Consider the following 20,994-nt stretch of genomic DNA (forward strand, 5'->3'; position numbering starts at 1 on the left):
CGCCGCAGGTGCCTGGAGGTGTCTCCAGCACACAGCGCGTACCTGTCAATGGCCGCTGCATGAATGCAAAGGGCACGCACGCTCAGCCAGGTGCCGCCGTCCTGCAGGAACCCCCACCGTTGGACGGCTCACCTCCAGCCGGCGCTTCTGGCCGCCCCGCCCCTCCCCAGGCCTGCCTGTGCCCTGACGGGGCGGCCACTCATGGATGCCCCGACATACTGTCTCGAGGACAGACGGACAGGGTGGGGGGCCAGGCGCCCACCTGTGGATGACGTGATCGCTCAGGTGCCGCTTGAACATGAAACTCCAGCGCTTGATGGTGTTGAGCAGGGCCTGCTTGAAGGGGCGGCAGTCGCACTGCAGCCAGCCGTGGAACACCTTCGTGTTCTCGCACTTGGACACCTCCTCGTACAGCCTCTCGTAGGAGTCGATCTGGAAGGCACAGCGGCCGGCACCAGGTCACAGCCGGGGTGGAGCCACGCTGGCCTCTGAGCCGGGGGACACTGGCGGGCTCTGCGCCTGGGCCAGGATCCCCGGCTGTGTGACATGTGCAGGGACTCGCCCAGGCGAGGCCTCTATTCCCCCAAGCAGAGCCCAGGTCCCTGCAATCGCGTGTTGCACATGGGGGTCCCTCTTACACGCTGCCGCCCCATCACCCTCAAGATTCCTTCTGGCCCCAGCAGTCAGGGAGATTTTCAGAGCCCAGGATAATTTGTTAGGACGTCTAAATAAGAACAGGACCAAAGCTTAACACCTTCCTGCCAAAGACTCATTTCCTGCCTGACACCCTGAGGTGTTCTGACCCCAAAGTCGTCCCCACCCGCGTGCAGCAAAGGGCAGGCTCGCGAGCAACTCTGCCGTGGGGGAGTCTCTCCTGCTCCCCCAATTCTAAGTCAAGCCCAGAGTTCCTTCCCCGGGGTCTCGGGGGGCCAGGAGGCCGTGGGAGGTGGGGGCCCCAGGGAGCGCACCTGCTGCTGGAACTGGGCCAGGGTGGGCGGCGTCTTGGGGAGGGTCTCGTCCGCCCGAGCCTCCAAGTCCTCCGGGGTGACGGCGCGCCCGTAGGTGAGGAAGTTCCTCATGAACTCCTGGAGGTCGTCCGTCCACAGGTAGGAGTAGTGCTCGAAGGAGTCCTGGTACTCCTCGGCCGTCTTCATGGCGCTGATGACCTGGTTGGACAACTCCTCCCCCATTTCTATCAGGTCCGTCACGTCCTCCAGGTCTGTCTGTGAGGCAGGAGGGAAGCAGGCAGGTGTGCGCTCACCTATGCCCGCGGCTCAGGCAGGTGTGCGCTCACTGTGTCCGCAGCTCAGGCATTTGCACGCCCACCCGTGCCTGTGGCTCAGGCTCGCTCCCCCCACCTCCGGAGGAAGCGCTGCTAACTCTAAAGATGGGAATGGGGAAATTTGCTGGTTTGCCACGTTCTCCCGCGAGAAGAAATGCTGGGCGTGACTTTCGTCTGACAGACCCTGTCGGGGGCTGGGCTGGGTCCCCCCAAAAGCCATGCTCAAGCCCTGACCCCTGTCCCGTGAAGGCAGCCTTCTTTGGAAAGGGGGTTTTTGAGGCCACATGGCATTGGGGGGTCCTGATTCAACATAACTGGTGTCCTTATGAGCAGAGGACATTTGGACACAGGGACAGACAGACACAGGGGAGAACACCATGTGACATGGAGGCAGAGATCGGAGTGAAGCGTCTCCAAGTCAAGGAGCGCCGGGAACGGTGAATGCCAGCAGCTGGTGGAGCCAGGCGGGGCCTCCCCTGCGGGTTCCAGAGGGAGGGGGCGAGGCCGGGGGCACCCTGACTTCCAACCTCTGTCTCTGACTATGAGAATAAGTTTCTGCTGTTTTGAGCCATGAGGTTTGTGCTACTTCATTGCGGTAGCCCCAGGACACTAAGGCAGACCCCAAGGTGACCGGCACGTTGCCTCATTCATTCCAGAGGTCCTCAGCGTCTGCCCTGAGCTGGAAGGGCACTGGGGACGCAGGCAGACCTCATGGGGAGGCCGTCAGGGACACCCACTGTGGAAGGGACCATCGGCTGGAGCTGACGGACAGGAAGGCAACAGGGCAAGGGAAGCCGCGTCCCGGGCAGCAGCAGCAAAGCGCGGCCGAGGCCCCGTGGCAGAGGAGATGGTGTGTCCAGGAACTGAAAGAAGTCACCGTGAGTGCCAACAGCAGAGAGCAAGAGAGGCCTCTCTGTAGTCGCGGTGACAGAAAACCCAAACCAGACGGATTTAAGCAAAAAGCAAACTTGTTGGCTTGAGTGGCTGGAGGATCCCAAGGGGCCCCCCGGGCACAGCTTGGTCACCAGGACCCTGTTCTGCTCCTCTCTGCCCCCTTTGGTGCGTGGCCATCAGCAGATGCGCCACCCCTCGAGGACCCGGGCTGGGGCAGGGGCTCCAGAAAGTGCCTCCTCTCAACTTCACCCCGAGGAGCGGCAGGGCAGGGCCCACGGGTTGGGTCTGGCTCCCACTGGCCTGGGTTGGGGGCTGCGACCCCACCTGAGCCATCACTGTGGCCAGGATGACAGACAGGTTAGGGCTCCCACTGGAGCTGAGGGTGAAGCCAACGCCACCCAGTCCCCGCGGACTGAGAGCGGGTGAGGGTGGACCCCCAAAGAGAAGGTCGGGGGTCATGCTTCAGCGGGGGAGGGGTGCTTGTTTGCTGGGCATCCGAAGGTCAAATGTCCACTGTGGAGGTCGGGCTGTAGGAGGAGGCTGGAGAGGAAGGTGGGGACCCCCGCAGGCCTGGTCAAGATGTTGGTTGAAGTCCCCTGGGGCAGATAGCATGATCTGCATTTCTAAAAGATCCCTCTTGGGGACAAAGGGGAGGCACAGCGGATGTGGGAGAGCAGTGGGGAGGTAATTCCTACATTCAACAAATTCCACAACTTGCCCATGCTCCTGTGTGCCAGGCTCTGTCCAACGTGCTGACGGGCCCAGGCAGGGGGCGGCGGGCCCCGGGACTGGTGGCGGCCGTGGAGGGGTGTTTAGGAGGGACGTTGGTAGGTTTCGTTGAGGGACTGGATGCATGGAGGTGGGAAGGGTGAGGCAAGGGCCGGGCTCACTCCCAAGTGTCCAGCCTGGCAGGTGGTGGTGGGGGGGCTTGCCTGGTGGGGGTGGGCAGAGACCCGCTGGCTGGGGCCGCAGCCCCCAGCTCTCCTGGTTCCTGTGGTCTTTGACGGGCAGCTGAGGTCCCACTGTGGCCTCTGATCCCCGGTCCTCACACCTGTCTCCTCCTAACCTCTGGGTTGGCCCCTCTGGTGCTCCCTGCAAGCACCCCTGGGGGTCTCCCTGCCACTAAACAGGGTTCTTGGCTTCTGGGGCTGCCCAAGAGCCCAGTGGTCCAAGCACCTGACCCGGTCACTGCCCCGCACTGCTCAGCACCACGCAGACTTGGGCATCCCGGCTGCTTGGCTGGCAAGGCTTCTGGGCAAGCGGGGGTCCAGTGACGGCCTCCCCTGCCTGAGTGCCCCAGAGGACATCTGGGGGTCTGCAAGGCAGCCTGCATTTATGTGCTGCAAGAACCTGGGTGGGGGGCTCTGTCTGCAGAAGCTGTTGGGTGCCTGTGATCAGCCTGCTTTAGGGGCACTTGGGGGTACGGGGAGAGCATCCCCAGGACACAGTTATCTAAGTATATAAGGATAACTCGCAGGTGACAAAGTCCATTCTGAACTCGGGGACGGCCTATTGCGTGCACCTGGACCAGGCCTGTCACCTTCCTGTGGCTCAGAAACCCGTGAGCCCTTTCCTCTGCCTGGCACCACATAGCTTGTAAACTCATCCCCACCCTGCAAAACTTTGTTCACACATCAGCTTCTCTTTGAAGCCGTTCTTGACCTTCCCAGATAGTTCGCTACTTCCTCGTGTCCTCGCCTCTCTGCAAGCACACACACTCATGCAAACAGGCACACATGCACTCACACACTCTCATGCGCATGCATACAAATGCAAACACATCACATGCACACACAAATATGCACACAAACACATATGCACACAGATGCACACTCACAAATGTGCACATGCATGCACACACCAACACCTGCCGCTCCCTAGGATCTCAGAACACCTTGCTATAATATTTGCTATTACAAATAATACATGTTCATCATGAAAAAGTCCAGACAATGCAGCAATACAGCAAAATTAAAAAGCCCCCATCCCAGATCCTAAGAAGTAAGCACTCAACAGTTTGGAGCATCCATAGACAGACAGATTAGATTTTTGCTTGTTTAAACCAATGAAATCATATTCTGAACACTGTTCTATAATGGACAAGCATCCGGAATCCATCAGGAGCGCTTTCCACCCCTCACCCATTCCCGAGACACAGGGACTTTCTTGCTTGGCCGGGCCACGGCCTGTGGAAGGCCTGCCCTCTTGATTTTTAGGTCTTTTGCAAATTTTTTTTAAACTCGTATCCAAACCATGCTCTGACACACACCTCCTTACACACCCCTACAGGGCACTGGGTTTCCTGTTACTTTTGCACCCCAGAACCTGGCCTGGTGCTTCTTGGGGGGTTCATGTGTTGGAGGAAATGAAGGTGGAAGGTGGTCGGAGGGCACATTTGTCAAAGTGCCTGAGCACGGAGAGAATCACAGTGGGTGAATTATAAGAGGGAGGAGTGTCAGGAGGGGGCTGAGATCACGTCCCTGGCATCTTGAGTGTGTGTGTGGGGTGGGGCGGCTGTTGGGGTGAGACCCAGGCTGATGGAGGAGGAGCTGCTTTGGGGGAGAAGGCAGGATTTGGGCCGAGGGAAAGCCATGTTTCCAGTCCCGAGGCCTAAGAGAACACAGACCTCTGGCCTCTTTATCACCTTCAGAACTATCATCACTAGAAATGGAAACACCCGGACAGTTCAGCCTGGGGAAGGCCATCGGAGCCACCTGGGACACGGCCAGGCGGGGGGCCACGGGCCGAGACTGACCTTGTAGTTCATCCTGCCCTTGGCCAGGCGGGGGATGAGCTTGGCTGTGTTGTAGATGTCGGTGATCAGGCTCTCAATGAGCGCGAGGAAGCCTTGGTCCGAGCCCACCTCCAGGGACGGGTAGAAGGTCAGCCCGTCGTCATCCAGCTCCATGCGGACCTCAAAGAGTGGTGCGACACTGCCCTGGAACAGGCCACACGGGCGTCATGCTCTCCACCTTCAGGTAAACGGTCTAACTGGAGGGCCATTCGCTCTGGGCCCCATCCATGGTGGAGGGCTAGAGCCCCCCTGGCTGGGACTGCTGCAGAGCCAGGCTTCCGGGTGAGCCCTCGATTTGAGCCATTGATGGGGACAAAGGCAGGGCAGGGTTGGAGAGAGCAGGGAGGGGCAGGATGGTACAAGATGGGGCAGGACGGTCCAGGGTGGAGCAGAGTGGGACAGTGATGCAAAGTACAGACTGAGAGCCTAACGGCCTTGGGATCTGCCCTTCAGCGGCCATGTGGCCTTGGAGGAGCCATTAACCCTCCAGCTTTCCCAGCTACATAACATGAGGCTAATCATCTTATGGGATGGGGATAATGATGGTCTGCACCTCTTTGGGTGCTCGTGAGGAGGAAACGAGTCCGTAACATATAAAGCATGAAGAACACCAGCTGGCTCACAGGAAGGGGGCTCCCTGAAGCCATCACCAAGCAGTGGGTGCAAAGAGAGTACGTCCACAGCCACAACCAGGCAGGACGGCCATCTCCTCGCTCCAGAAACGACTAGTCCTCACGCGGGTGCACGGCTCCCACTGGCAAAGCACAGGCACCACTGTAACCCCGTCTGTGGGACCGGCAGTCTGCTGGCCTTGAGTTTAAGTTGATGGAGACAAAGTTAACTGTAACACACTTCCCGTCACACCAGCGATTCTCTAAGTGTAGGCCGAGCCCCGAAGGAAGCTGCGAGATGCGCTCAGCCACTAACTACCCAAAAGCACAACCCATCCTGGTCCTGCAGGTGATTGACTCAACCCATCAACCAAGGGCTGCTTAGTAGCATCCGAGTGCTTTGCTAAGAGGTACAAAAAGTCAACCGTCAAGAACTCAGATGAACAGTGCTTTCTAGAGACTCTAACTCTTACTGTGTAGAACACATGCAAAGATGTGGACTCCCTGGAAATTTTTGAGGTTACTTTGTTAGCAGAACATCATCGTGGTTTCAACAGCAAGTATCCTTGCTTAGAGAACGACTAGTTAACTTATTCTCTGTCATGTTGACTCTCTGTCTTTGGTGGTGATGACTATTTCATCAGCAGAATTTGGGGTCTCTGATTGTCTGGTCACCAAATGGCCTTTGAGTCCTACGTGCTGGGTTCAAACACCCATTGCCCACCCCTCAATGGCTTCTACCACCTGGCTGCTGTCCCCATGCTCCTTTCCTGTTGGTAGGTAGGCGGGCTAAGGGGTCTTTGATCTGGCCCTAGTGGTAGGATTCAAAACAGCCCAGGAACCACTCATTGTCACAGAATTGCACAGACTGGGAACTGGTCATTCCCATGGAGGACATACCAGGGTGAAATTCACCAGCAGCTCCTGTTTCCTGTGTCCACTCAGCATGGCTGAGGGTTGAGCAGGTTAGTGGCAGTTGTGGCAGGCAGGAGGGATATACTCAATCAACCTGAGTGGGTGGCAGGGTATCTGCTTTCTCTCCCCTGGCAGTCAGGTAGGATAATGCTCTCAGATCCGCCTAGGTGTTCTACAGTCAATTTATATCACAGCAGATTTAGGGTGACCAACCATCCCAGGTGCCTGGCCTAAGGCAGGGGGGCGGGGTCCAGGGACGTGGGTCCTGAGCAAACCAGGACGAGTTGGTCACCTGAGGCAGATTTTAATAAGCCCAAGCTATAGATTCCAACACAGACTTTTCCTACTTCATATTTAAAACTTACATCCATAGCCATGTTGTCCATTAGATAATTTAAGGATTTGCGAATAAACTGGTCAAATTCATCAAAGACCATGTTGTCAATATAGTTGACATAATCCTTCCAGGACGGGCTCTGTGTATCAGCTTTAAATAGTTCTGCATTTTCCTGCAAACAGAACCACATGGTTAGCTGTTGTTTCACTGTTTCAGTCGCTCTTTAATCCATTTGTTCAATGACTCTGGGCTACTCTTGCCCTGCTCACCGAACTCCAGACCCACGGACCTGCTTTTTGCTTCATGAATGTGCCAGACTCTTTCTTGTGTCACAGCCTTGTACATGCTGCTCCTCGTCCACTCTCACAAGTCTTGCATCTTCTAATCCTTTAGGTTTTGGTACAAATGTCACCTCCTCCTAACGGCCCTCCTTGACCACCCCACCCATCTCAGATTAGGTTCCCGTCCCTGCCCCCACCTGTATTCTCTCTAGCAATCCATTATTAGTTTCTATTAAGGCACAGATGAAAACTCTGAATTCTTTTATTTACTTGTCTTTTGTCTGTCTCCCTGCTAGACACAAAGCTTCATGAGAGGCACTGTTGTATCTCTAGTGCTCAGCAATATGCCTGGGACAGAGCAGGTCTTGGTGGATGGATGGATGGATGGATGAATGCATACATGTATGCATGCATGGAGGGATGCATGGACAGATGGAGGGATGCATGGACGGATGGATGAGTGGATGGATGCATGGGTGGATGGGTGTATGGATACATGGATGGATGAATGTAAGCATGAGTGGATGGATGCATGGGAGGATGGATGCATGGATGCATGAGTGGATGGATGCATGGGAGGATGAATGCATGAAAGCATGGATGGATGGATGGATGGAAACATGAATGGATGGATGCATGGGTGGATGGATGCATGGATGAATGGATGCATGTACGGATGCGTGGATACATGGATACATGAATGGATGGATGGATACATGGATGGATGCACAGGTGGAAGGATACATGGACAGATAGATGGATGCATGGACAGATGGATGGGATGCATGGGTGGATGGATGCATGGATGCATGGATGGATGGATGGAAACATGAATGGATGGATGCATGGGTGGATGGATGCATGGACGGATGGACGCATGTGTGGATGGATGCATGGATGGATGGACTCATGGTGAATCCATAAGACACTGAGTGCTGTAGGAGAACATAAAGATGAATATGACCCAGTCTGTACCCTCAGGAGTCATATTCTAATCAGGGTAAGTAGACACAGACACAAATAACTTTAGTGTGAGGCAGAAAGAAAAGAAAGGATTGTCATGGGAGTAGAGACGTCTATGGTGAAGGTATGTGATGATAGAGCCTCACATAAAAAAACAGTGCTGTCGCTCCTCACACTTGGGAAGCAGGTGAGGGTTGTCTTGTTCATCTGCTTGCTCCTGCCTCACTTGGGTTCCTGTTTGCTGCTGCTCAGCCTCGGCCTCTTGGCCCTACCCCCTCCCCTCCTGCCCTCTTGCTGGGCTCCCAAGCTCTCACCCTTATTCTAACCCTAAACCGCCGGCCAAGTTGATGTCTGCTGTGCTCTGCTCCCAACACATCTGAGAGTATTAATAACTAATAGGTGATCTCTTTCTTGTAACATATTTGCCATTTAACTTCCTTTTTATTGGAACAGTTGTAGGTTTACAGGAAAATCATACAAAAATTACAAGTTTCCATATACCCCCCCGCCCCCAGTTTTTCCCATTAACAATATTTTGCATTAGTGTGGTAGCTTTGCCAAAATTGATGAAACAGTATTATTAAAATTATGCTATCCACTCTAGCCACTGCTTATATTAGGTTTCACTTTTTGCATTGTACAGTTCTATGGGTTTTTTTTGTGTGTGGTAACTTACATACAACTTAAAATTTCCCTTTTTATCCCTTTTCAATATACAAATCAGTGGTGTTTATTACATTCACAAAGATGTGCCTTCATCACCATCATCTATTGCCAAAACCTTTCCATCACCCCAAAGAGAAACTCAAGTAGCTTGTTCGTGGAAAATAAGATTTGTTGGCGTGTGTGGAGATGTCACTAGCCTATACCAACTGCGTGCAGGTGAGGAGCTCGGCTTCCCTAGGCTGGAGGAGGGCCTAGACAAAGGAGGAATTGGGCTTCTAGGAGTACAGGGAAGACGTCTGTTATTCTAAGATGAGACTCTCTTGGATTCAAGATCTTAGATTCTTTGACCATTAAAAATGTGTAATTAGCCAAGTTTGTGAAATCACTGGCTCTGCCTTTTTTCCTTCCCCTCTGCTAAGAGCAACTGGGTCCTCCAGAAGAAACCCCCTTGGCGTTTCCTTACCGCAACCATGGCTTGGATCTTCAGACCCGCATCCTTGACCACCGTGTAGCGCCTGTTGAGAGTCATTGTCCTTCCATCCAAGTCCAGGAGGGCCTCTTTCTTGCTGTCCTTTCTTTCGAACATTGGGTGGGTCGACCAATCCTAAAAGGAAAACATTAGAGAAAAGACGTTTTGGAGGGAACGCTCTGTGGTCCCGCTCCTCCCTGCATGCTCTTTGCTTGAATCTCCCCGTCCCCAGCTGATTTGGGGGAGAAGTTCGGTCCCCTGTGGTCTGCAGTCTTCCGGGGCTGCTGAGGACCTGGGATGACCCGACTGTTGACTGAAAAGCTTCAGGTGATTTAACTCCAAACCAATCGTGGTTGGGGGATTCACTATATAGATTGTCCTTGACCCCAGGGTTTAGTTAAATATGTTTTTTGTCTTGAGTATTCTTTTCACTGCTGATTAATACACCGTTTGATATTATATTTATATGAATTGCCACTTTTTGAAGGTCAAAAAATGGTTGAATTCATGCAGTTCCACCTAATTATCAAACATTTTGTCTTCAACCTTGCGATGCCATTTTGTTTCAGGTGTCTCTAATGAGTAGCTCATGACTGCATGTTTAATGACCCCATCTGGATGTTTTGCTTTTTCGTGATTTATATATATAGTCATAATAATGTTTGCCTTTTCTTTTGTTATCATGTCTTATTGTTTTGTGTGTGCATTCTCACTATTTCCTTTGATCACGGTGTTTTGCTTTGAAGAGTACAATTTATTTGCTTTTCTCTTCTGTAGTGATTTGGATAGTGGAAATGATGCTAGTGCGTCTCATTAAGTTTATCAAAGCATATATTAAACATTTCTGTGATTGTGGAAATAAAGAGTAACAATTACTTTGACTTCAACTGCTTCATGTTTCAGAATTTAGCACATCTCTAATCTCCTTGTCCCACCTTTTCTTCTTCTTATCCTTCCAATTATTGATCACATTTATTATCACAGGTATTGTTTTTATCATGTATGTTTTCTTTACCTGTATTGCTTCTGACTTGTGAATGTGATCTTTTACAAACACATTTAAAAGTTATTTATGTATATCTCTTTATATTCAAATGGTTCCAGTGTCCACTGCCAGTCTTTTAAAAATACAAATTCCCTCTTTGGTGTTGTTGAATATGGTTGATCTCTCAGTGGCCTGGAATATAACCTGGAGTAGGTTTCTCAGGAAGGGGACACAAATGGTCTTTTTCTGAGCCCTTGCATGTGTGAGAATGGCTTAACTGTGACCTTCACAAACAACTGCCCATAAACCTTTCTTCTAAAAACTCTGTTTTCATTGCTTCATCGTGTTCTGTTAATCTGTGTAGTGGAGGTAAAGTCAGAAGACTGCCTGAATTTTGTTTCTTTGCATGAGTCAGCTGCCTGCTTGGTAGGACATGTAAAACATGTTTCCATATCCTTGGGATTTAAAATTTTAGGCAGAATGTATATAAATACATCACCTGGTGCGGGATACTGATTACGTGCTTCAACCTGGCGGGCCTGGGCCGGGGGACCGGATCCACCCCTGGGGAGGGTAATGGGTACGGGTGACAGCGCCCTCCACAGCCCCCCGGGCCTGAGAAGGTGGGGCCGGAGGCAGGCCCCAATTCCTCACCCAAAACCAACCGTTGGAGGAAGCTTGCCGGGTAAGACCGCCTCCCTCGTCTAACCACTCAACCCCTCCGTTACAATGCAACGTCCCCTACTGCCAGTGCGCATGCACCAATCATTGTGCAACACCCAACAACCAAAGACAACCTCCGCGCCCTCTCAGAACCAATCCAAGCCTTTAACCCCTACAGCTACCCCGCCCTCTAAACCGCCCGATATAAGCTTGTACTCTCCCCTAATAAACTCTCTCGGCTTCTTCACCCTCAAAGAAACGTGTCCCGCCTGTTTCCTCTCGCCGCCCTCCACACCTTGCACGCCACCGCCGGGGACCGGGCCCAGTCCCCCGCCTCGCCCTCGCCTCCGGGAAAGAGCCCCCGCCGCCGGTACCCTCCGAGCAATGCCGAGAGCTGAGGGTTCAGCAACCGGCCGCCACCCCCCCCCCCCCAAGCAATAGACGCGACCGCAACCTGGCCCAGAAATCAGTTGCCCGTTTTGATCTCTAGACTCAGGCCTCCTCCTTCCTCCATCACCACCCCCATTTGAAAATTGTTTCTTCTCTTACATCTTTTTTCATATTTCTTGTGTGATAACTATAATCTTATGTTGTTTTCTCACCATTTTACACGTTATCTATTGTTCTCTCCTTTCGCATGTTAGTGAGTTTCTGACATTGTCCTCCACTTAATTTAACCACTGCCCTGTAGTGCAGTCAGCTCTCCTCTTACTGGATCTACAGTGTATTTTAATTCTGATTCTGCAGTTTAGACTTTCTCAACAATTTATTTCCTTTCGTTTCTCTGCTTTCCTCTCATTCTGTTCTTTCCTTGATTCCGGAGCTATTTCATGGAATCATGGTGAAATTTCTCTAGGAACCCTGAGGATAAAGAAGAACTCGACCCAACTCTTGGCCGAGGGAAAAGAGGGCATACAAAGGAAAGAGAGCTATACCACGACGCCTTCCCAACACTGAAGCAAAAAGACAGGGGTGTTTCTGCAAAGTTAAAATAAAAGGAACACATACAAAAATTAACTAAAAGTGGATCAAAGACCTCAATATAAGAGACAACACAATAAAACTCTTGGAAGATAATATAGGGAAACATCATCAGGACCCAGTAATTGGAGGTAGCTTCTTAGACCTTACACCCAAAGCAGAAGAAACAAAAGAAAAAAATAGATAAATGGGGACTCCTCAAAATAAAAACCTTCTGTGCCTGAAAAAACTTTGTCGAAACGGTGAAGAGGCAGCCAACTCAATGGGAGAAAATATTTGGAAACCATATATCTGATAAGAGACTGATATTCTGTATATATAAAGAAATCCTACAACTCAACAACAATAGTACAAACAGCCCAATTACAAAATGGGCAAAAGATATGAAAAGGTATTTTTCTGAAGAGGAAATACAAATGGCTAAAAACACATGAAAAAATGTTCATCTTCACTATAAGGGAAATGCAAAACCAAACCACAATGAGATACCATCTCACACCAATAAGAATGGCTGCCATCAAACAAACAGGAAACGATAAATGCTGGAGAGGATGTGGAGAAATCGGGACTCTTATTCATTGCTGGTGGGAATATATAACGGTGCAGCTGCTGAGGAAGACAGTTTGGCAGTTCCTCAGAAAACTAGATATTGAGTTACCCTATGATCCAGCAATTTCACTTCTCAGTATATACCCAGAAGATTTGAAAGTAGTGACACAAACAGACATTTATGTGTACACCAGTGTTCACAGCAGCATTGTTCACAGTTGCCAAGGGATGGAAACAAGCCAAGTGTCCTTCAACAGACGAGCGGATAAACAAAATGTGTTACATTCATACGATGGAATACTATGCAGCAGTAAGAAGGAACAAGGTCCTGAAACATAGGACAACATGGATGAACCTTGAAGACATAGTGGTGAGTGATGTAAGTCAGACACAAAAAAAGAAATATTGTATGTTACCACTACTGTGGACTTCCTGAACAACATAAAATCAATGTCTTATAGAATATTGGGGACCTGGTGATAGACAGAAGCTAGTGAAGGGGGAATGATAACCTAATATGTTCAGATATGTTAATGATGGTGAAGTCAAAGGTATGGGAATGGATAGGGATGATGATTGTTTGTTAATGGGATTTTAAGTATCAGAGCTGTATTGAAGGCAAGTAGGATTGAAAGGGGTTGTTTAAAGACATGTATCCCACAGATCAGCACTGCAAATATAGATAGGTGCCTGTATGATATACTTCTAAGGTATGACACTGGTACAGAGACTTGACAACAGAATGGTATATGGGAAAAATCTACCTATTGCATACTAGGGATTACAACTAATAGGAATACCACCTTACTGGTACCACACAAATACAAGGGACAGACACTTAAGGGCTAAAAAGAGCTATAAGATGTGCTGGGGTCATGAGAATTATTTAAAATGGAGAGTGATGAGAAATGTACAACTACATGATGATAATGTGAGATATGGATGGATTATCATGGACATAACATGCTATGTGAATTTAGAAACCCTCTATAAGTCAAGTCCTTGATCTTGAGGCTTGCTCTGGTGAAACTTATGGTTATTAAGGGGAGGCTAAGCTCACCTATAATTATGCCTAGGAGTCACCCCCAGAGAACCTTTTTTGTTGCTCAAATGTGGACTTTCTCTCTCTAAGCCTAACTCTATAAATAAATTCATCACGCACACACACCCGCCCCCCGACATGGGACAGGACCCCCCAGATGAATGAGTCTTCCTGGCGACGTGGGACACAGATTCCGAGAATGAGCCTGACCCTGGCATCGAGGGGTTGAGAATGCCTTTTTGGCCAAAAGGGGGAAAAGAAAGGCAACAAAATAAGGTTTCAGTGGCTAAAAGAAATTCAAATAGAGTTGAGAGGCTGTCCTGGAGGTTACTCCTATGCAAGCTTCAGCTAGATATGGCAAATGGCCACAGTATGATAAGCCCAAGTCAACAGTAGTCCCCAAAACCCTAAAGAATACCTGGATCCCTAGCTGAGACTCTATAAAAGTTTCACTTACTAAATTTATTCTTCGGATATTTAAATCCTTCAGAGAACTCCTATGGCAGCTAAGTCCCAAAACCCATAGACAACAGCCTCTTCAAGAACATCAACCAGATGTGTTCCCTTTTCCCATAATGTCAACACCCCTTTTCAACATTAGTAAGTTAGGGTGGTCACTGCCTAGACATCCCTGAAGATCAAGAAAGTGATTAAAGTAGAGGAAGGGGTAGCAACGGACAAGATGGAATTTAACAAAGAATTATGAACACTGAATCTCTACATAATTTTCTTCTTCTTAGTTGCTAGGGGATTAGAATAGCTAGAAGGAAAGAATTGAAATGGTGGAATTTGTTCTATAGCTATTTGTTAAATTGTGATTTGAAAGTTATCACCTTTTTGCATATATGTTATATTTCACAATAAGGAAATAACTGAAACTGTGTAACTGTAACCCATAACATTCTTTGAAATTTGCACTCTAACTGCTTGTTAAATTGCACTTGGAAAGTTATCATTTCTATGTATATATGTTATATTCTACAATAAAAATATGATTAAATAACAATAAATAAATAAAAGGAATAGATAAAAAAAATTCCTTACCTGGAAAGATGGCTGTAAGTGAGGTCAAAAGAAAGATAATTTTGAACAAGCAAGGCCACGAAAAGTATGACTTCAATGCATTCTTTCTGAGGAAATTATTTGAGCATTCCACTCAAATGAAAATTGAATCAGAAAACAAGTAGTGGTGGGCAATGAGTTTTTTGCTATAATTTATTGAGTAAGGAATGTGAACCACAATGTAGAAAAGAAGATTCAGACTATGACAAATCCAAGGATTCTTGAAATAGAAAATATACATTCCAATGACAAAATCAGTAATTCCTTGAGCCGGAAATTCTAACTTCTATCAACCCAGAAGTTTTTTGGGGGGGCGGGTGGCAAGTGCTGGGAACCAGAGCTATCTGAAGTCCCATCTGCATCAGGGACTGTGCTGGGGTTAGCGGGGCATCGTAATTATTTAACTTTGATATGCTGGTAGAGAAATATGGCTTGAGTTTGATATTTTATACATAATATAGAGTTAAATAAACAATAGGCATTGCAAATTCATGGGAGAGGATTTTAAAAACTTCCTTTTGGGTACTGAAGTAGGTTGAATTGTGGACCTCAACAAACCCCAGTTCTTAATCTCAATCTGTGTCCCTGTGGGTGTGAACCCATTGCCAATAGGACTGCTTGGCGATATTATTTTTAGTTAAGGTGTGGTCACTGAATCTGCATGGGTCTTGATCCGTAATACCAGAGGCCTCATAAAAAGAAGAAACTGGAAACCAGACTCCAGAGAAACACAAGAGGAACCAGAAGCCAGAAGCCAGAAGAAAACCGAAAGAGTGAACGAAAGAAGAGGACATGGCCGTGTGATGGGAGGCAAGCCAGGAGCCCCGAGGACTGCCAGCAGCCAGCATCAGAATGCTACAGACCCCAGGAGAGAGGAAGCCTTGCTGATATCTTGATTTTGGACTGCTAGCCTCAAAACCAGAGTTCAAGCCAACCCATTGCATGGTATTTGTCATAGCTGCCTGGCAAACTGAGACGGATCTATTGCTGCAAAGTCTTTGCAAATCTGGGTGTTGATGACAGACCCTAGAGGGAGCTAGTGAAGGATTTCCCTGGTTCTCTGGATCGGGCTTGAGCTAAAAGAACTGTTTTACTTCTGCATGGAGCACTGAGCTTGATCTAGCAAGGGCTGACTCTCAGCGAATCTCTTTCCACCCTTGTTCCGAGCACCAGCATGGCATAGGATGGACCTTGCACGCCCGCCTGCTGAGCTCAATGGAATGCAACAGAACGGAATTCCAGAGTGACCTGGCTCTTCCTGCCCTGGACTGCTCTGCCGTCGGTTGCCTGGCCATGGTGCTTGGCGGCCTACTGTGCCATGTGGCAGCACTTGCAGTGAGCACCTCCACCTGGGTCTGTACTTTGAAGCTTGCTTACCATCATAGCCTGGGAAATCGCATCTATATTTTGCTTGGCTTTTTGCATCCTGGTCTGCAAGTCATGTAGAATTTCTCGCATTTCTTGGATATATTCAAACACATCTAAAATGCAAGCATAAAGGAATGTTGCAAAATGAACAATTTAGCAAGAAGAAAACTTTTCTTGGGTTGGCTTAACTCGTCACATTATTACAAGACAGCTCTTAGGAAACGCTGCTTCTACTATTTTACAACATGATGCGGAAGTCATTGAGAGTTCCCTGGAATATTGCATACCGTGACTCTCTGGAAACAGGATTTCCCGAACCCAAACACGTGGCTCATTAGTTCCACCCAGGGAACTCAGACTTCTTATGGTAAAGGAACCCCTCACCCCCCACCCCATCTGCCCCTGCCCCTCCCCAACCATACACAGAACTGCAGAGACGTCTGAGCTCCTTTGTGAAGCACTCAACAACGTGGAGCAAAGGAACTGGAAAAGAGATGTGTTCTCAGACAGAAGTGAGAGAAAAAAGGCATGGCTTCTTTGCACAGCCAAGTCCAGAACAGACCCCAACTTTGGATAAGTGGGCCGTACATTTGGCTCCATCTTCAGGTTGAGACAGTGGATGCAGGACACGGTGGAGGAGGACTGGAAAGATGGCCCAAAGTCAGAAGGTCTCGGAGGGACGTGGAGCCTCCCCAGGGTGCACATCAGGGGAGCTGGAGGTGGGTCCAGGAGATGGAGAGGGCTGGGGGGTCTTCTGTCTGGTTGGTGGTGATTTGAAGGGAGGGAGGGGAGTCACAGGGATGCTTCTTTCTCTCACATCTGCCCTGAGCCAGCGGAGACGGGCCTCTGTGCTCCGATGGCTGTGTCCATGTGGGCACGGAACGCTAGCAAGCCGGGCCAGGGAACTCTGGAACCCCTTGGCAGTTCCCAAGGAGTCTGCCTGATTCCACTTATAAGTGACACAAATAGGCTCTTTTGGGACTGGGCAAGTGGATAGTATTATCCTTTAGCTTTAAAAATAACCCTTGTGCAATTCAATCAGACCCAGTAAGCCAGAAGGCAACAGGGGCTGCCCCAGGCATGTTTTAGGACAGATGCTGGACAGGTTCGACCCCCCAAGTTCACCCCAAGGTGGAACGAACGTGGCCTTGGTACCTTTGCTATTCCAAAACAACGTCGTTTCAGAGGCCAATAACTTGACATCGATTGCTTCCAGTTCTGCCTTGATCAGTGGAAACTCCACCTCCACCACTGTGGTCTTTATCTGCAAAACAAAGGCTAAAATTTTAGCATCTTGTTCCTATTCTGATCAGATTTTAAATTGTCCTATGTGTGGTCAGGATTTTTATTACTCAGTATCAACCAAGACAATTGCCGTTGGTGTTATCTGATTGGGAATTATATGGAATCAAATTTCAGGAGACTTGAACTTTTACAACGAATTTTGTCACCAAGCATTTATGTATATACTTAACTCTTAATTATCCATTGATGGGGGAAAAGAGATGGAACTACTACAATGGAAAAACAGTGTGTAGACAAGACCTTGTTGTATTTGGTTTAGAGTCAGAAAGAAAAAAGAATCAGACACACATGGATCACTGGGGCATTTCTGGCTTAGCAGCCCGTCGTCTTTCCTTGGTCCTAAAGCTAAAGCTCGAAATCTGGTTACACCAAGAATGGGAGGTCGAGGACCTGAAGAGAAGGGATTCTAGTTGCTAATGGATTCTAGTTGTGCATTGCTTTTTTTTTTTTTTTTTTAAATCATCATTTTATTGAGATATATTCACATACCACGCAGTCATACAAAACAAATTGTACTTTCGATTGTTTACAGTACCATTACATAGTTGTACATTCATCACCTAAATCAATCCCTGACACCTTCATTAGCACACACACAAAAATAACAAGAATAATAATTAGAGTGAAAAAGAGCAATTGAAGTAAAAAAGAACACTGGGTACCTTTGTCTGTTTGTTTCCTTCCCCTACTTTTCTACACATCTATCCATAAACTAGACAAAGTGGAGTTTGGTCCTTATGGCTTTCCCAATCCCATTGTCACGCCTCATAAGCTACATTTTTATACAACTGTCTTCGAGATTCATGGGTTCTGGGTTGTAGTTTAATAGTTTCAGGTATCCACCACCAGCTACCCCAATTCTTTAGAACCTAAAAAAGGTTGTCTAAAGTGTGCATAAGAGTGCCCACCAGAGTGATCTCTCGGCTCGTTTTGGAATCTCTCTGCCACTGAAGCTTATTTCATTTCCTTTCACATCCCCCTTTTGGTCAAGAAGATGTTCTCCATCCCACGATGCCGGGTCTACATTCCTCCCCGGGAGTCATATTCCACGTTGCCAGGGAGATTCACTTCCCTGGGTGTCTGATCCCACGTAGGGGGGAGGGCAGTGATTTCACCTTTCAAGTTGGCTTAGCCAGAGAGAGAGGGCCACATCTGAGCAACAAAGAGGCATTCGGGAGGAGACTCTTAGGCACAAATACAGGGAGGCCTAGCCTCTCCTTTGCAGCAACCGTCTTCCCAAGGGTAAAACTTATGGTAGAGGGCTCAACCCATCAAACCACCAGTCCCCTATGTCTGTGGTCATGTTAGCAACCATGGAGGTGGGGTAGGCGAATACCCCTGCATTCTCCACAGGCTCCTCAAGGGGGCACTACAACTTTTTTTTTTTTTCCTTGTTTGTCTTTTGTCTTTTTTTTTTTTTTTAACTTTCCCTTCTTTTTTAAATCAACTGTATGAAAAAAAAAGTTAAAAAGAAAACAAACATACAATAAAAGAACATTTCAAAGAGACCATAACAAGGGAGTAAGAAAAAGACAACTAACCTAAGATAACTGCTTAACTTCCAACATGTTCCTACTTTACCCCAAGAAAGTTACATAATATAGCAACATTTCAGTGACCTTGTTCCTACTACATCCATCAGAAATTAACAGACCATAGTCATTTCTGGGCATCCCCAGAACGTTAAATAGCTTATCTGTTCTTCTTGGATTATTGTTCCCCCTTCCTTAATTGCTCTCTACTGCTAGTTCCCCTACATTCTACATTATAAACCATTTGTTTTACATTTTTCAAAGTTCACATTAGTGGTAGCATATAATATTTCTCTTTTTGTGCCTGGCTTATTTCGCTCAGCATTATGTCTTCAAGGTTCATCCATGTTGTCATATGTTTCACCAGATCGTTCCTTCTTACTGCCGCGTAGTATTCCATCGTGTGTATATACCACATTTTATTTATCCACTCATCTGTTGAAGGACATTTGGGTTGTTTCCATCTCTTGGCAATTGTGAATAATGCTGCTATGAACATTGGCGTGCAGATATCTGTTCGTGTCACTGCTTTCCGATCTTCCGGGTATATACCGAGAAGTGCAATCGCTGGATCGAATGGTAGCTCTATATCTAGTTTTCTAAGGAACCGCCAGACTGACTTCCAGAGTGGCTGAACCATTATACAGTCCCACCAACAATGAATAAGAGTTCCAATTTCTCCACATCCCCTCCAGCATTTGTAGTTTCCTGTTTGTTTAATGGCAGCCATTCTAACCGGTGTTAGATGGTATCTCATTGTGGTCTTAATTTGCATCTCTCTAATAGCTAGTGAAGCTGAACATTTTTTCATGTGTTTCTTGGCCATTTGTATTTCCTCTTCAGAGAACTGTCTTTTCATATCTTTTGCCCATTTTATAATTGGGCTGTCTGTACTATTGTCATTGAGTTGTAGGATTTCTTTGTATATGCAAGATATCAGTCTTTTGTCAGATACATGGTTTCCAAAAATTTTTTCCCATTGAGTTGGCTGCCTCTTTACCTTTTTGAGAAATTCCTTTGAGGTGCAGAAACTTCTAAGCTTGAGGAGTTCCCATTTATCTATTTTCTCTTTTGTTGCTTGTGCTTTGGGTGTAAAGTCTAGGAAGTGGCCTCCTAATACAAGGTCTTGAAGATGTTTTCCTACATTATCTTCTAGGAGTTTTATGGTACTTTCTTTTATATTGAGATCTTTGGTCCATTTTGAGTTAATTTTTGTGTAGGGGGTGAGGTAGGGGTCCTCTTTCATTCTTTTGGATATGGATATCCAACTCTCCCAGCCCCATTTGTTGAAAAGACCATTATGGCTCAGTTCGGTGACTTTGGGGGCCTTATCAAAGATCAGTCGGCCATAGATCTGAGGGTCTATCTCTGAATTCTCAATTCGATTCCATTGATCTATATGTCTGTCTTTGTGCCAGTACCATGCTGTTTTGGCAACTGTGGCTTTATAATAAGCTTCAAAGTCAGGGAGTGTAAGTCCTCCCACTTCGTTTTTCTTTTTTAGAGTGTCTTTAGCAATTCGAGGCATCTTCCCTTTCCAAATAAATTTGATAACTAGCTTTTCCAAGTCTGCAAAGTAGGTTGTTGGAATTTTGATTGGGATTGTATTGAATCTGTAGATGAGTTTGGGTAGAATTGACATCTTAATGACATTTAGCCTTCCTATCCATGAACATGGAATATTTTTCCATCTTTTAAGGTCCCCTTCTATTTCTTTTAGTAGAGTTATGTAGTTTTCTTTGTATAGGTCTTTTACATCTTTGGTTAAGTTTATTCCTAGGTACTTGATTTTTTTAGTTGCTATTGAAAATGGTATCTTTTTCTTGAGTGTCTCTTCAGTTTGTTCATTTCTAGCATATAGAAACATTACTGACTTATGTGCATTAATCTTGTATCCCGCTACTTTGCTAAATTTGTTTATTAGCTCTAGTAGGTGTATCGTTGATTTCTCAGGGTTTTCTAGATATAAGATCATATCATCTGCAAACAATGACAGTTTTACTTCTTCTTTTCCAATTTGGATGCCTTTTATTTCTTTGTCTTGCCGGATTGCCCTGGCTAGCACTTCCAGCACAATGTTGAATAACAGTGGTGACAGCGGGCATCCTTGTCTTGTTCCTGATCTTAGAGGGAAGGCTTTCAGTCTCTCACCATTGAGTACTATGCTGGCTGTGGGTTTTTCATATATGCTCTTTATCATGTTGAGGAAGTTTCCTTCAATTCCTACCTTTTGAAGTGTTTTTATCAAAAAGGGATGTTGGATTTTGTCAAATGCCTTTTCAGCATCTATTGAGA

At 47.5% G+C, this 20,994-nt stretch overlaps 1 protein-coding gene across 1 annotated transcript in view; it reads right to left on the reverse strand.

The window, feature by feature from the left end:
* Nucleotides 1-20,994, reverse strand: part of DNAH17 (dynein axonemal heavy chain 17) — a 143,962-nt gene that overhangs the window by 91,850 nt on the left and 31,118 nt on the right. Inside the window, exons 14-20 of the mRNA XM_037810408.1 lie at nt 17,018-17,126; nt 15,872-15,975; nt 9,207-9,347; nt 6,862-7,005; nt 4,932-5,114; nt 969-1,223; nt 263-432 (exon numbers count right to left, since the gene is read on the reverse strand). Of these exons, the coding sequence (XP_037666336.1) occupies nt 263-432; nt 969-1,223; nt 4,932-5,114; nt 6,862-7,005; nt 9,207-9,347; nt 15,872-15,975; nt 17,018-17,126 (1,106 nt within the window). The remainder of the gene's footprint in view (nt 1-262; nt 433-968; nt 1,224-4,931; nt 5,115-6,861; nt 7,006-9,206; nt 9,348-15,871; nt 15,976-17,017; nt 17,127-20,994) is intronic.

This window comes from Choloepus didactylus, chromosome 18, assembly GCF_015220235.1.
Source record: "Choloepus didactylus isolate mChoDid1 chromosome 18, mChoDid1.pri, whole genome shotgun sequence".
Classification (NCBI taxonomy): Eukaryota; Metazoa; Chordata; class Mammalia; order Pilosa; family Megalonychidae; genus Choloepus; species Choloepus didactylus.